Below are 13556 nucleotides of genomic sequence, written 5' to 3' on the forward strand. Positions count from 1 at the left end.
ACTTGCCTAGAGTTCAGTACTTACAGCAATCACATGAGGCAGGCAACCCTTGCCAACATAATGCAACCACTAAGTAGTAAAGCTGGATTTGAACAAGGGGCTATTTATCAAGCTCCTAGCTGAGCTCCCTACCCACCTCCAGTCTTTCACATGTGTAAAGAGGCCTAATACTCAACTGGCTTACAACTACCTTGACACATCGCCCCTTCCCCCTTAGTGGCTACTGACAGGAACACCTTGCTACATACATAAATATTCACGGACTGATCACTCTCACTCTGCTTTTAGCATGAAAGCTCTTACAGTCAGAGTAAGGGCCAAATTTATCTTTAAGTTACTATTTAAAGGGCTCAATATAATCTTAGACATACAACACAGACTTCAAAACTATTATTTGCCTGACAATCTCTGTGCAGGATTTTTTCTGGGATCAACTTCCTTCTGTAGAAAATTCCTTCCGCTTCTAAGCACATTATAATTCATTCAGTCATTCAACAATATTTAATGAGCATTTACTACACGCTAGGCACTGTTCTAGACACTAGAGTTACAGCAGTAGACAAAAGAAAATTCCAACCCTTGTGTTCTAGTGGGAGAAACAACTGAAATACATATAATATGTCATTTAATGTGATGTTAGGTGCAATAAAGAATCCACAAAAGTCTACATACCACTTCCTTGATATGACTAGATGTACAAATACTTATCTATAGTTTTTCTATCAATTTACTACCCACCTTATCCAAAGTCTATTGAAAAAGTTAAAGGTCTAAGATTTGCCTAATAGGTATTCTTGGAAAAAGAAAAAAAATGTGTATGTGTGTGTGTGTGTGCATATATATATATATATGCACACACACACACACACATATATACATACACACACACACATATATATATACATATATATATATACACACACACATACGTATAGTAGGGAAAGTGAAGAAAAATGGTCAGGGCCCCTCAGATGTTCAGAATCTTGCCGAGCATTTGATGTAAATATGCACGAGCGCTCAGGTGTTCCTTGGTTATTGTCTAACATAATTGCGCATGGGCACCCAGGTGTAGGGGAGGCTGCCGCTGCTGGTGGATCTGCTGTAAGCTGCAGCCACTGCTGCTGCTGCTGCTGAGGACTGAGGACTGAGCTAATGTCATCTGCCAATGGCTCCCAGGATCTTTCCTAATTACCTAGCATGGACCTGCATGTGAAGGGTCTGGTGACCCAGCCTGGCATGTGAGGGGTCTGGTGATCCAGACTGGCATGTAAGGGGTCTGTGACCCAGTCTGCACAATGGGTTTGAAGGGTCTGTGGGCCCTAACCCCAAGCCTGGACAATACAAATGTAAAACTTAGCATAACTAAAATAATGAAACATTTTGGTTTATAGTTATGAATTGCCTAACCAGAAAATTAGCTTAGCTATTGCTTTAGCAATACATATATATATAAATAAAGCATGCTTCTCACACTGCTAGGTAAACTTATAAATTCACAGATTTACATAAGGACATGACAGCATCCATGAAGAAGACTCAAATGGCACAAGTTAAATACCACTTCCAAATACAAAGAAATTAAAGACTTCTTTTCTGTACAGGACAGATTTGAGGAGAGATGCTATAGACTTTCTCAAAGGTAAGAATTATACTTTGACATGCAGGAGATAGAAAGTGGCTGCCTACTTCTTGGCCTTGTCCTTTTGTCTTCCCAGCCTCCTGCCATCAAGAACATCTTTCAGATTTTCTCTGAATCTTCCACACATCCTATTTTCTCAGGTTCAGAAATATGGCTTCTTCTTGCTAGAGGAATTTTGCTTCCTTGCCCCATCACCCACTATGTCCCATCATCCTATACTTAGCTCAAATGTTACTTTCTCCACAACTGCTCCTAAAACCATCAGCTCCACTAAGTGTCTTTGCTTCAGGCACTCCCAGGCACCTGTATTTGTCTCGACACACACTGTGTGCATATTTAGTCCAGACACTCAATCTGTGAGGGTTGTGATCCTCTCTGCTTAGAGCTGTAATACTCCCTGTCTTTATTAAGCACAGTGCCTGGCACACAGAGGGTGCTCAGTTAATATTTGTTATGTTGTAGAGAAGACATACTGATTCATTATATTCAAATGTCTTCTGAATGTGATCATGTTTAAGCTCAGGTAGGTAGAAGGAATCTCACAGAGTGATACACTATTACTGCTTAGATACATTTCTCTTAGATTACTGAAATCTCTGTTAATGGAGAACGGTCAGCACTGAGCACACTCAGCGTTCATTAGAGAGATGAAGATACAATTTACAAATACCTGCAGTTCAAGATGAAGGAACAACAGTCTTACATTCAGCATGTAACATAAATACTGTTTAAAGTTCTCTTTCCACTGGTTGAGGAGGTTGATTTAAAAAAACTAACAACCGACTGACTTTTTAGTTATTTTTGGGAAAAGACCAAATAATTGACTTGTGGTAGAGAAAATGATTGCCCCACTCAGCACAGTCATCTCCAGGGTTGCTTTTTTTTTTTTTTTTTTTAAAGCCTACAAAGAGACTCAACCAATAATTTATTCATTTTGTTTTTAATGCAGGGAAATACCTAATCCCAGGAGAAATCAGACAAGAAAAAGAACAAACTTACCAACAAGTGAGCAGTCAGGTGAATCTGGCAGTGCGAGCCATCAGCAGCCAGCATAACAAGCACACTCGTGTGGGGAATGGAGGTTCCTACAAGCACATCTTTGTGCTCCCAGGAGCAGCTGCCTTAGCCTTTCCAGGAGGGAAGGACCAGCAGGTGTCTGCCGTCCACATTAGCTTCAGCTCAAATGGGCTCAGGCCTCCAGCTCCTCTTCTCTGTCCCAATAGTAAACCACTGAGCTCACTGGAAACAATTTAATATTTCCCCCATTCCCATTGTACCCTGAAAATTATTATTCTATTCAATTCTGTCTGCCCTGACAAGATAAATGCCTAGTAGAGTTGCTGATGTATACATATCAACGGAGGAAAAAAATTAATTTCAATGTATCTTGTTGCAGAAATTATCAATTCTTGTTCATAACAATACACTGTTTTTTAAAAAAATAAGACTACAGGTTATTTACTAACATGGCAGTTTACACCTGACTGGAAAAAAAAAAAAATCTAAAAATTGAATGGTCTATAAGCCAGAGATAGTGAGAAAGGAGATAAAATTTTCAAATAACCAAATGATATCTGGGGAAAAAAGTAGTCGTGGGGAGGGGCTGGGGAGATGTTGGTCAAAGGATACAAAATTTCAGTTAGAAAGGAAGAGTATTTTCAGTAGATCTACTGTACAACATGGTGATTATAGTCAGTAACAATGTATTATACACTTAAATTGGCGACAGTGGATTTTAAATGTTCTCACCACAAAAAATAAGTATGTGAGGTAATGAATATGTTAATTAGCTTGAGTTAGTCATTCCACAATGCATACGTATATCAAAAATATCATGTTGTACACAATATATACAATTTTTATTTGTTGATTTTTAAAAAATGGATTAACAGTAAGAAGAAAGGGGGAAAAAAAGGTCAAAGAGAAAAAAACCAAAGTTGATATAGCCAAAAGAAAGACCTGAAATCCCGGCTAGTTAGTTCAGTTTGTTAGAGTGCAGTGTTATAACACCAAGGTCAGGGGTTTGGATCCCTGTACCTGCCAGCTGTCACAATACAAAACAAAACAAAACAAAACAAAAAAACCCCCACCAAACCTGAATTTAAGTATGGCAGAAGACAGCAACAATATCAGAATACCCCTGCTAAACAAATACTTTACTTACTACAATGAAACATTTCCATCTGACCGCACATGTAAAATGAGATGAGCTTCAGGATAGTCAACTAGTCAACAGCACAGGTTCTAGACCAAGGGCACTTTGGGTTCAAAATCCTGTCTCTGCCACATAATGGCTACATGACCTTTTCAAGTTACTTCTGTTAAAAATGGGGATACTGATTACATCAACCAGAGGTAAACTATACTGCAGTCAGGTTGCACTTGTTTAAATCCCCTGTACTCACCAAAGGACTATGTTCAGACCTAAATATCAGCATGAGTATGAAAAAAACCAGGGACATTACTAGTACCCATCTCAGAGGGTGCTGTGAGGATTAAATAAATTAATACATGTAAAACCCTAAGAATGGTTTTATCACCCATAGTAAGTGCTCAGTTAATGTAAACTATATTTTGCTTGTATCCATGGTAAAGAGTATTTTTAACATTTATTTAAAATTGTATACAAAAATGACCAGGCATGAACAATTAATTATCTTAGTTTTCAGCACCATGTTCTAAGCAACTGAGCTAACCAGCCAGCCCAATTACCTTACTTTTATTTCTGTGAATTGGAAATCCATCCTAAATCAAATCAGTCAATCAATCTATCTTTCTATCTACTTATGAGTGAATGAATGAACTGGTATAACAATTTTAGCTGTGCTTTGGGGGGAGAAATTGAGAACCATGCAAAATTTAAATTTCATGCTTCAATAGCACTACAAATCAAATATACAATAATGTGTTAACTTATACAGACTGAGCAAATAGTCCTTCAGAGTCCAAAAGGTCTGAATAGACATATCTAAACATTATTGAATTCTGTGCTAAAAAAAAAAAAAATTACTTGAACGCCACCTGGAATAGTTGACAAATAAGTCCATTGACTCTGGTTCTTCTATTCTGCTTTTGCAGCATGCCTTAAAAGCAATTACTATTCCATTACTGTTCAAGAGAAAATTTATCAGCTTGTAATTTAGAGACAAGCGGAGTAGACAGAAGAAAATGGAGCCACCAACTATAGTTTCCAAGAAGAGGCAGACAGCAGCCTAAATGTTTAAAAAACACAACATTCATTGCACCAAACAATGATTTGGACATGTCTTCAAGTCTATTCACAAGAGAGAATAATCAGTGAAAAGCAGGTCGAGGGAGAAATAATGATGGAAAAAGACAATAGAAGAGGCAAAGGGAGAATGTCTTTTAAACCCAAATTGCTATTTCTAGCCCTTTAAAATATCAAAATCCAAACAAAAACTGCTGGTCTCCAGAGAAAAATCTTATAAAAATGAACCATAATTCAAATACTGTATACCCAGGGAGAATGAAAAAAATCTATAGATCTAACATTTATAGCCTAAGAAAATTGGCTATAGTTTTGTATATGCATTTGTATAAAATTCTCGCCTTTTATCAGACCCATGGCATAACTATTGATAATATACTTTCAGAGGGGAGAAATAAAACACAAGGGGCACATATCAGGTAAAATAGTCTTTTTATGCTACACCTAAGAGAATCTTCTAGGTTTCTTCACTTTAAAAAGGTAATTACCCTAAACAAAGTAATTGTATCAAGGGCAAAAGAAAGGTAAATCTTATGTCTCCTTTCAGTAAACATATGCAGAATTACTATCTAGGAGGAAAAGTGCTAAACATTCAGCATGTAAAGGGAGAAGCATATAGATGCTTCAGAAAAGGAGCAAGACAATTAAAATCCAGCTCCTTCACCTGCCTCACACACAAATGGCTTGAGAGCACCCAATAAAAAATTCAAACAAGGGGACTCTTCAGTTCTCTGCTTTCCAGAAACATCTTCAAGATGCTGTCTCATTAACTGACTCTTTTCAGAAGCTCCTGAGGTGTCTCAGTTAGTCTGTCTTCCAGTCTTCCCTCATTACATTTAAAGTTATGTATTTTAAAGTTTTTTTTCTTGCTTGGAAAGTGCTATTTTTAAAACTTTCACTCCAATTGATTTCCAAAGGTGAAACCAACTTCGCCTGAAAAGCACCTGCTTTAAACTTAGGAAAGCTTTGAAGATTTCTAGCAAAGAACAGAAATCTGATCAATAGTGTTATCAAAAATATGACTATATATAAAATCACATTTATTTGTAGTTGTGGCTTTTATTAAATCAGCTTAAATCCTTTGCAAATAAGCTTTTCCAGAGAACCAGATCAATAGGATGCACAGGCAGGTGGAATTACCTGTGATCCACAGTGTAAAACCCATCAATGGCACAGGAAGAACAGGAATAGTTGCTGAGATACCTGAAACCTGAAAACCCCCACCACCTTCTTCTCCAATGGACAGCACAGTTTCTGTGGCTACACTCATACCAAGCTTCATTTGCAAATGGATTTGGCTGTTAACAATGCAAATATTTCTTTCCTCGTGACACAGCTCAGTTGAAAAGAGAGGCTGAAAATTAGTTAGCTGTATAGAGAATAAAGCACCATTCCAGTTACCAGGGAGGACTAATTGAACACAGACTGCCTGTTGCGTCTTTAATTTAATTTGGAGACCTTTAATCCCTTACTTTCCTTCATTTGCAGCCAATACTTAGTGAGCTAATTTGTACCTGGTTCGTTTTCTTCCTTTTATCTTATCTACTTTAAATCAACCATGGAAATTAAAGGCACTATGAATAAAAGATGAAGCCTGACTTGGGACATTTTTTCCTTAAGCACTATGAATTACTTAAAAAACTAATTTGTGTGCATGCACAATGTAAAGGCCTGAGACATATGTTTCAGCCCCACAGCATCCCTGATCAGCATCTTTCCCTTCCCCTAAGGAGGTGCAGTTTTAAAATGTGTTATCTGGTCCTATCTTTCCTCCAAGAGAACAATGTCTAGACTGTAATCCACATGGAATCATTAGTCTGAGAAGGGTGTATGGTAGACCATCCCATTAATAAACTAAGGGTTTAAAGAAAAACAAACAAAATTCTGGAAAGTGCACAAGACTAACGGTGCATAAATTGCACTAAATCTAATGCGTTCAATGGTGCTTGCCATGCAAGGAAGAGAAAAAACTGTAACAAGGAAAACTGAATGTATCAGCATACAGAGAACAGAGGCCTAATCTGTACACAAACATTGTAGCATATATGGGGTGGGGGGTACTGGTGGAGAAAGGCACTAGTCATAAAACTATGTCTGGGAGTCATGTCCAGGGGCTACAGAACTTAAATTCTATGTGTATCATGCATATTATGCTTAAAACAACAATAAAAAACCTTCTGTTGTGTATGTATTTTGTATACTCAGCACCTCTCCATAAAAACAGTTGCACATGCTCTTTTTTAAAGACAAATTTATCTTGATTATTAAATTCCTTCCAAATGTACAAAATTACAGTGTTTTGTAAGTTTTGCATGTTTTGATCCTTGATTTCTTATTTGCCAATACTCTCTTTCCTCCCTACTCTCTACTCTTCCTTTTATCTTATACTCCCCTACCCCCATGGACCCCTACCTGCCCCCCCTCCACCAAAATACTCGATTTTTCCCTGCTGCTTAACATCCACCCCACCAACAAGCCCTCTTTTCAGCTTGGGAAGCAAAGAAAGACTGTGTTGTGAAGAGTTTCATTGTCCGTATGTGCCAACTCTTCCCCTCATCTTACACCTCACAACAGCAATAAGCTGGGAATAAATGGAATCATTCCCCCTTCACAATCTAGTCTGCTGAAGGGTTAATTAACAGCGATATGCATTATTACACTTCAACAAAACCACATGTTTTCACAGCTAAGGTAACTTCCAAGTTGTAAATGGGAAAAAGAAAGAAAGAGACTTTGGGGTTTAAAATTACAGTGCATTGAAATATAAAGGTCTTTGCTTCAGAGTACACGCCACTTTTGTTGGGGGAAAGAGCACTCATGCAGGATTAAAATAAAAGCCCAGGGGCTAGCCAGTTAGCTCAGTTAGTTAGAGTGGGGTGTTATAACACCAAGTCAAGGGTTCAGATCCTTGTAAGGGCCAGTCACAAAAATAAAATAAATAAATAAAAGCCCAACTTTTTTTTTTTAATCAAATGGTATCTCTCATCTTGTTTATAATAAAACAATATGATACAATGCAAAGCTTATTTATTTCTCTGGTGAAACATGGAAAGAAAGGCCTCGGCAGTGAAAGGACAGAGAAAAAACGATGGCGAACATTACTGTTCCTTTTATTGATGGAGAGAATTAATAGAAATGAAGCCAGCAATTACCTTTAAGAAATGGATTTAAAAAAAAAAAAGCACAGAAAAATTAAACTGGAAGGATACAGAGTAGCTCTGTCCTGAGGTTAAGAAAGCAAAACTGAAAGGTTAGGATGAAAGTGTGGGGAGCAGTTAGGGTATTTGATTACTAGACACACAGATTTTACAAGTTTACAGTGTCCAGCTCATACAAGTATTTCCAGAATATCCAGTTTACTGGGGAGGGTGGTTGGGGGAATCTCTAGGAGGTGGGAGTCTAGGAATTTCAGGTGCAGGAAAGCAACGGTCCCACAGGACATCAAAGAAATCAAAATTTCGTTTATCTATAATTGTGTACAGGGAAGAAAACCATGCAACTCGGTCTCATTTGCAGACTGCAGATTACGCACACACACTGCAAAATACCAGTCTCAAGAAACAACACTGTCCTAACCCCATTCCTGGCGGTTGTGAACCTGTGGTCTTCCAAGGGAATGCATGTACCATCTTAGCCAGAGGGGGCCGGGCTGCACTCAGGATCTTATAGACAGTCTAGGACGCACGGCCCCGTGCAATAGTGGCCTAGCTAACATGTCAAAGAGAGGCGTTAAAGAAAGGTCGGGAAAAGGGTCCGGGCAGCCCAGGCTCCAAAAAGACGTAATCACAGGGCAGAACAATCTCATTTGCCAGACAGGATTTCCTTGGAAAAAAGGTAATCTTCAGGGTCAGAAAGGGCCTTTTTTGTGGGGTACGGAGAAGAGATGGAAGGAGGAACCCCACATAAACACATTGTCAGTGTTTTCACTAACAACCATTTCCGTGCCAGGGTACAGTACTAGAGAAATTTGTCTGATATTTAGTCACCATGTCCACCTTCCTCTCTATATGGCTCTAGATTCAGAATCACACTGTATGCGCTGAAATACCTCGGAGTACACCGAGCCTTTCCCCTTACTGTGCAGGATCCATCCCTGACCTCCTCCTCTCGCAACTGGCCTCACAGACAGCGCCTCCGGATCCAGATCCATATGCTCAGGCCGGCCAGGGCCCGGTCCCTGGAAGTCACACGTGCTGTACCCTCGACCCCACGCCGAGACAGCAAAGCCCCAGGGCAGACTACCTCCCTCTGAGCCACGGCGGTCCTCTCACCACCACCACCCTCCTTCACTCCCCAGGGCCAGCGGAGGCTGCGGACTGCCGACGAGGAGCGGCTCCACGCGGGGTCCCTAATGCACGCGCAGAGCAACTGAGGACTCCAAAGTGCAGCCGAAGCGCAGGAAGAGTGTGGCGGCTGCCGGGCCGGCCCCGAGGCCCCCCTCCCTCTCTACCTCCTGGAAGAGCTCCAGACTGTAGGTGTTGTCGTCGTCGGCGAAGAAGAGCACGCCGGGCTGCGCGCGCTGGTGCTGGTGGCGCTGGCGCAGCCAGGCGAGGCCGGCGTTGCGCTGCTCCGTGGCGCGCGGCAGCCCGGGCCGCTTGTAGCGCCGCGGCGTGGGCACGTGCAGGTGCGTGCTGGGCAGCCCGGCCCGCGCGAGGAAGCGGCTCACCAGCTCGCTGCGCGCCGCCGCGTCCTCCACCAGGATCCAGTGCAGCTGCGCCACCTGGCGGAATGTGTTGGCCAGGCGGGTCAGCTCGGCTTTCTGCACCGGGCGGCTGTAGGTGGGCGTGATGGCATAGATGGTGGGCAGCGGCGGCTCGGGCTGCGGCTGTGGCCGAGACTCGTTGCGCTTCGCGGCGCCTCGCCCCGGGCCGCCCCTGCGGAGCGGGAGTCGGGCGCCCCCGCGGCCCACCGCGTAGGGAGAGAAGTAGGGGCGTGGGGTGAGCGGAGGCGCGGGTCTGCGAGTGTCCACGTCGAGCATGATGATGACGATCAGGATCCAGGGCAGGAGGATGAAGAAGCGGCTGAACAGCACGGACTTCATGGTGCGCGCTCCACTGGCCTCTCGGACGCCCCAGAGCGGGGCGAGTCGGGGCCCCCCAGGGCGCATATTGGACGGCGGCGGCGCCCGCACCCGCACCCAGGCAGCCGCGGCGGGCGCGCTCTCCCTGGGGCAGGGAGCGGCGGGGCTCACCACCTGGGCGTGGGGGATCGGCGCAGGTGCGGGGAAAGCTGGGGCTGTAGGAGCTGCAGGCGGGCCGGCGGGGGCTGTCCCCACTGGGGGTGCGCCGGCGGGAAGCGGGACTCGGTCCAGCCGCGCGCAGTGGCCCCGAGTTGTGCCGAGCGCGGAGAAGACGGTGATCCCCACCGCGCTCCTTCCGAAGAGCAAGAGCCGGGAGCCCGCACGCGCTGCGCTTCGCCGCTCCCGTCCCGCGGCGCTGCGGGCAAAGGTGCTCCAGCCGCGGCCCCTAATACGCTCCCCGGGACATCCTCGAGGGCAGAAGGCGCTGGGGGCTTTCCTTCCTCACATTCGGGCCTGGGAGGCGAGGACCGGGAGGGGACGCCGGGGATGTTGTGTCCTGGGCTGTACTCGCGCGCCGCAGCGGAAGCCCGCGCTCCCGTCCGTCGCCCTTCTCTTCTCAGAACCTCTCCCGACTCCGGCAGCAAGATCCCAACGCAAGGAAAGAAAGGAAAAGCGAGGGGGGCGGGGCGCTGCAGACTCCAGCGTCCTCCCAGTCCTCCTGTGGGAAGACAGCCGCGTTGCTACTGGCGGAGAGGGGCTACGAGACGGAGGCGGGAGGGGGCCCCTGGCTCTCGGCAGGGCTGGCGCGGACGGCCCCGGGAGCTAGCTCGGGAGGCGGCCGCTGCACCGCGGGAGGAGGAACGGCAGGAGGGTCCCCGCGGGGCTGCACGACCTCCGGGAGGGGGTGATGCCCGTTCGCTGCGCGCTGAAAAGCTTTCTGAAATACTGCAAGGTCTTTGGAGATCAGCCAGCCAGATCCACTCACGTGCGGAAAACTCGCCCGGCTGCCCGCTTTGGTGCTGGTGCCTAGGGTGGGGAGTGAAAGGAGAGAGGCGGGAGACAGCAGAGGTACCTTCTGTGGCTCCGAGCTGCGGGCTTGGTGTGCTGGGGCTGTACTAAAAAGCGGCGCTTGCACCGAAAGGCAGAAATCAATAGAAGCCCACGGAGACGGAGGCGGGCCGCACATGGGTGTTTGGTGTGTGAGGCAGCCCGTAAGAATCAGTCCGAGTGGTTGCTGCCTGACTGCAGTTAGAACCTTCGGGGAGTATTCCTGAAACTCAGCTGAGTGTGTTTAACTTATCGTTCTTCAGTAGTTTGGAGTCACAGTCCCTCGCAGTTCGCTGTCACCGGAATTATTCCATTTGACCCTCCCAACGATCCTTGACAGGAGGCCTGGGAAATAGAATTGCCTTCATTTTCTGGATGTGGAAGCTGAGGTTCAGGGTTTAAAGTGATTTCTCTGAGGTCAGTGCAAGTGGCTACGTGGAAATAGAAAGTGGGCCTCCTGAGTATAGCCGGTGGCTTCCTCACTGCGTGGCCTGCCGAAATCACAGTCCGGCTGGGCGGGGCTGACGTTCCTAGATATAAACATGCTGCTATCAAAGTCAAACAGAGCATAGGAGGACATATAGAACCATGTCAGTGTCTGGAAGACACCCAGTAAGTAGCTGGAGCTTAGTTTGGACTTTTTCTATCTAGCCGACCTACTTCCTAGCTGCGTCCCTGGCGGTCTGCAATGTACAGGGAAGAGAGAAGAGGGGGCGTGCAGGCAGGCACGTCCTCGGGAGGTGCTCACAAAGCACCAAATCCCTCTGCGCATTCTGAGGGCGCAACCGAGCGCTCTGGGGCGATTGCCCGTCTAGCCTTTCCGATGCTTGTCTTCTGCCAGCCCTGCCCTTGCAGCTCCTGCCTGTTGGCAGACGTTGGCCCATTTGTGAAATTCCCTGACCTCCCCCCCGACCCCAATCCCAGACTCTTATTTTTAAAAAGAAGTGTTTTTGGTGGCTGGCCGATACAGGGATCAAACCCTGGACCGTGGCCCCTTCAGATTCTGAAACCTGAGAGTGAAACGTTAGACCAATGTCAGGTGCCCTTTGCCTCCTCCCCCAAGGGCTAGCCTTCTGTCCCAACTTCCCTAGGTCACCCGCGACTCATATCTTAAACTCTGCAGATTAGTGCATTTTAAACAGAGATCACAATGAATCCATTAAATCTCTCCCATATATTCTGATAGCCTAATGTGCCTCTAAAAATAACACAACCTGTGGAAACATCCTGGCCAGACCTCGGTGTACATACCAGCCTAATGGGAGTGGGGGTGGAGGGAAATCAGTAAAGGCTTTTTTTTAAGTACTAGAAAGTAGCACACACACCTGCCCACCCCCCCATCCCCCATGTTACTGAAGTTTCCTTCATCCTGATGGAATTTTAAAATTTGGTTGAAAAGAAATGCCTTATGTTAGCTGGAGTAAAATTCAAGTGGTCACTGAATCGTATTAAAAAGCGTCACTAATCTTCGTTAGTGGGGAGCTCTTGGTTAGTCCCACTATACCATAAAACCTATTTTCTAATTGTGTCTTCTCCAGAAACCAGGGCTATTCAGAGATGAAACACTTTTGAAACCAATCAAATTTGGCATTTGAGACTTTAGTAGCTGGTACCCAGAATTCTCTGTTGGTGTGCAACACAACACTTAACTAGCACATCAAGGACTGTCACTTCATTTTTTTCTATTATCCTTAGCATTGGCAACCAGGTTGACCTCATTCAGCCATCTGTTGGGTGCATCATGCTTGTTGGAATCAGGCAGACCTGGGCTACTTTCTACTTGTGAAGCTTTAGAAAGCCTATGAGCCTCTCAAGCCCTAAGTTTTCTCATCTGGAAAATGGAATTAATAATATATACTGCATTGGAATCTTATAAGGATTAAATGAATTAAGTTAGCTGAAGAATTTTGCAGAAGAGATGGTAATTACACAGGCAGTCAATAAACGGTTTTTAAATACAGGTAACACTTCCTCAAAAGAATATCTTAACCCAGGAGATCTTGATGGATCAACATTATCACATGAATATAAAAATGAAATCTATCCTAAACAGGACTGGCAATGCCTCTACATAGTACTGCCACCTGTACAGAAGGTCATGCTTGTTTGTGTTTGAGTCTTCCCAAGTTGCTGTAGGGAGGGAAAGAAAGAAGGAATCAATTTATCCCAGATACAAGGTACAGCTTGTCATACAATAAGGATGAGATGATTCCAGGTGGCATTTATTTCAAATGGCTGAATATACCATATTGTTTTATATTTTGTGACTCAAGATGTGGACCCAAATCCTTTATGATCAAATCTGAGTAAAGATATAAAGATACAAAAAATTATTATTAAGGGTGTCCATTTGAAGCACAAAACCAGTGTAAAACACTTCTAAGTGCAAAAATTTATCATGCTTTTAAAATAAGTTGAGAGTTTATCAGGAGCTAGAATGGAAACAACTTCTTTAAATGGGGGCTTGAAGAAAATGTTGTTTTTATGAAGGATAATCACTGGGTAGCTATAGTGCTTTTCAATAGCTTATGGTATTCTGACATAAAATAATTTATACTTGATCTGTGGCTGATAATGAAGGTTGGTGGAAGTCACTAGAGTAATTAAAATAATTACCTGAT

General features: G+C 44.3%; 1 protein-coding gene across 1 annotated transcript in view; it reads right to left on the minus strand.

Moving 5' to 3' along the window:
- Positions 1 to 9909, minus strand: part of B3GAT2 (beta-1,3-glucuronyltransferase 2) — a 72799-nt gene extending 62890 nt beyond the window's left edge. The window contains exon 1 of the mRNA XM_063096670.1: positions 9319 to 9909. Coding sequence (XP_062952740.1) covers positions 9319 to 9909 — 591 coding nt within the window. The remainder of the gene's footprint in view (positions 1 to 9318) is intronic.
- Between the last annotated feature and the right edge of the window lie 3647 nt (positions 9910 to 13556).

This window comes from Cynocephalus volans, chromosome 5 (genome assembly GCF_027409185.1).
Source record: "Cynocephalus volans isolate mCynVol1 chromosome 5, mCynVol1.pri, whole genome shotgun sequence".
Lineage (NCBI taxonomy): Eukaryota > Metazoa > Chordata > Mammalia > Dermoptera > Cynocephalidae > Cynocephalus > Cynocephalus volans.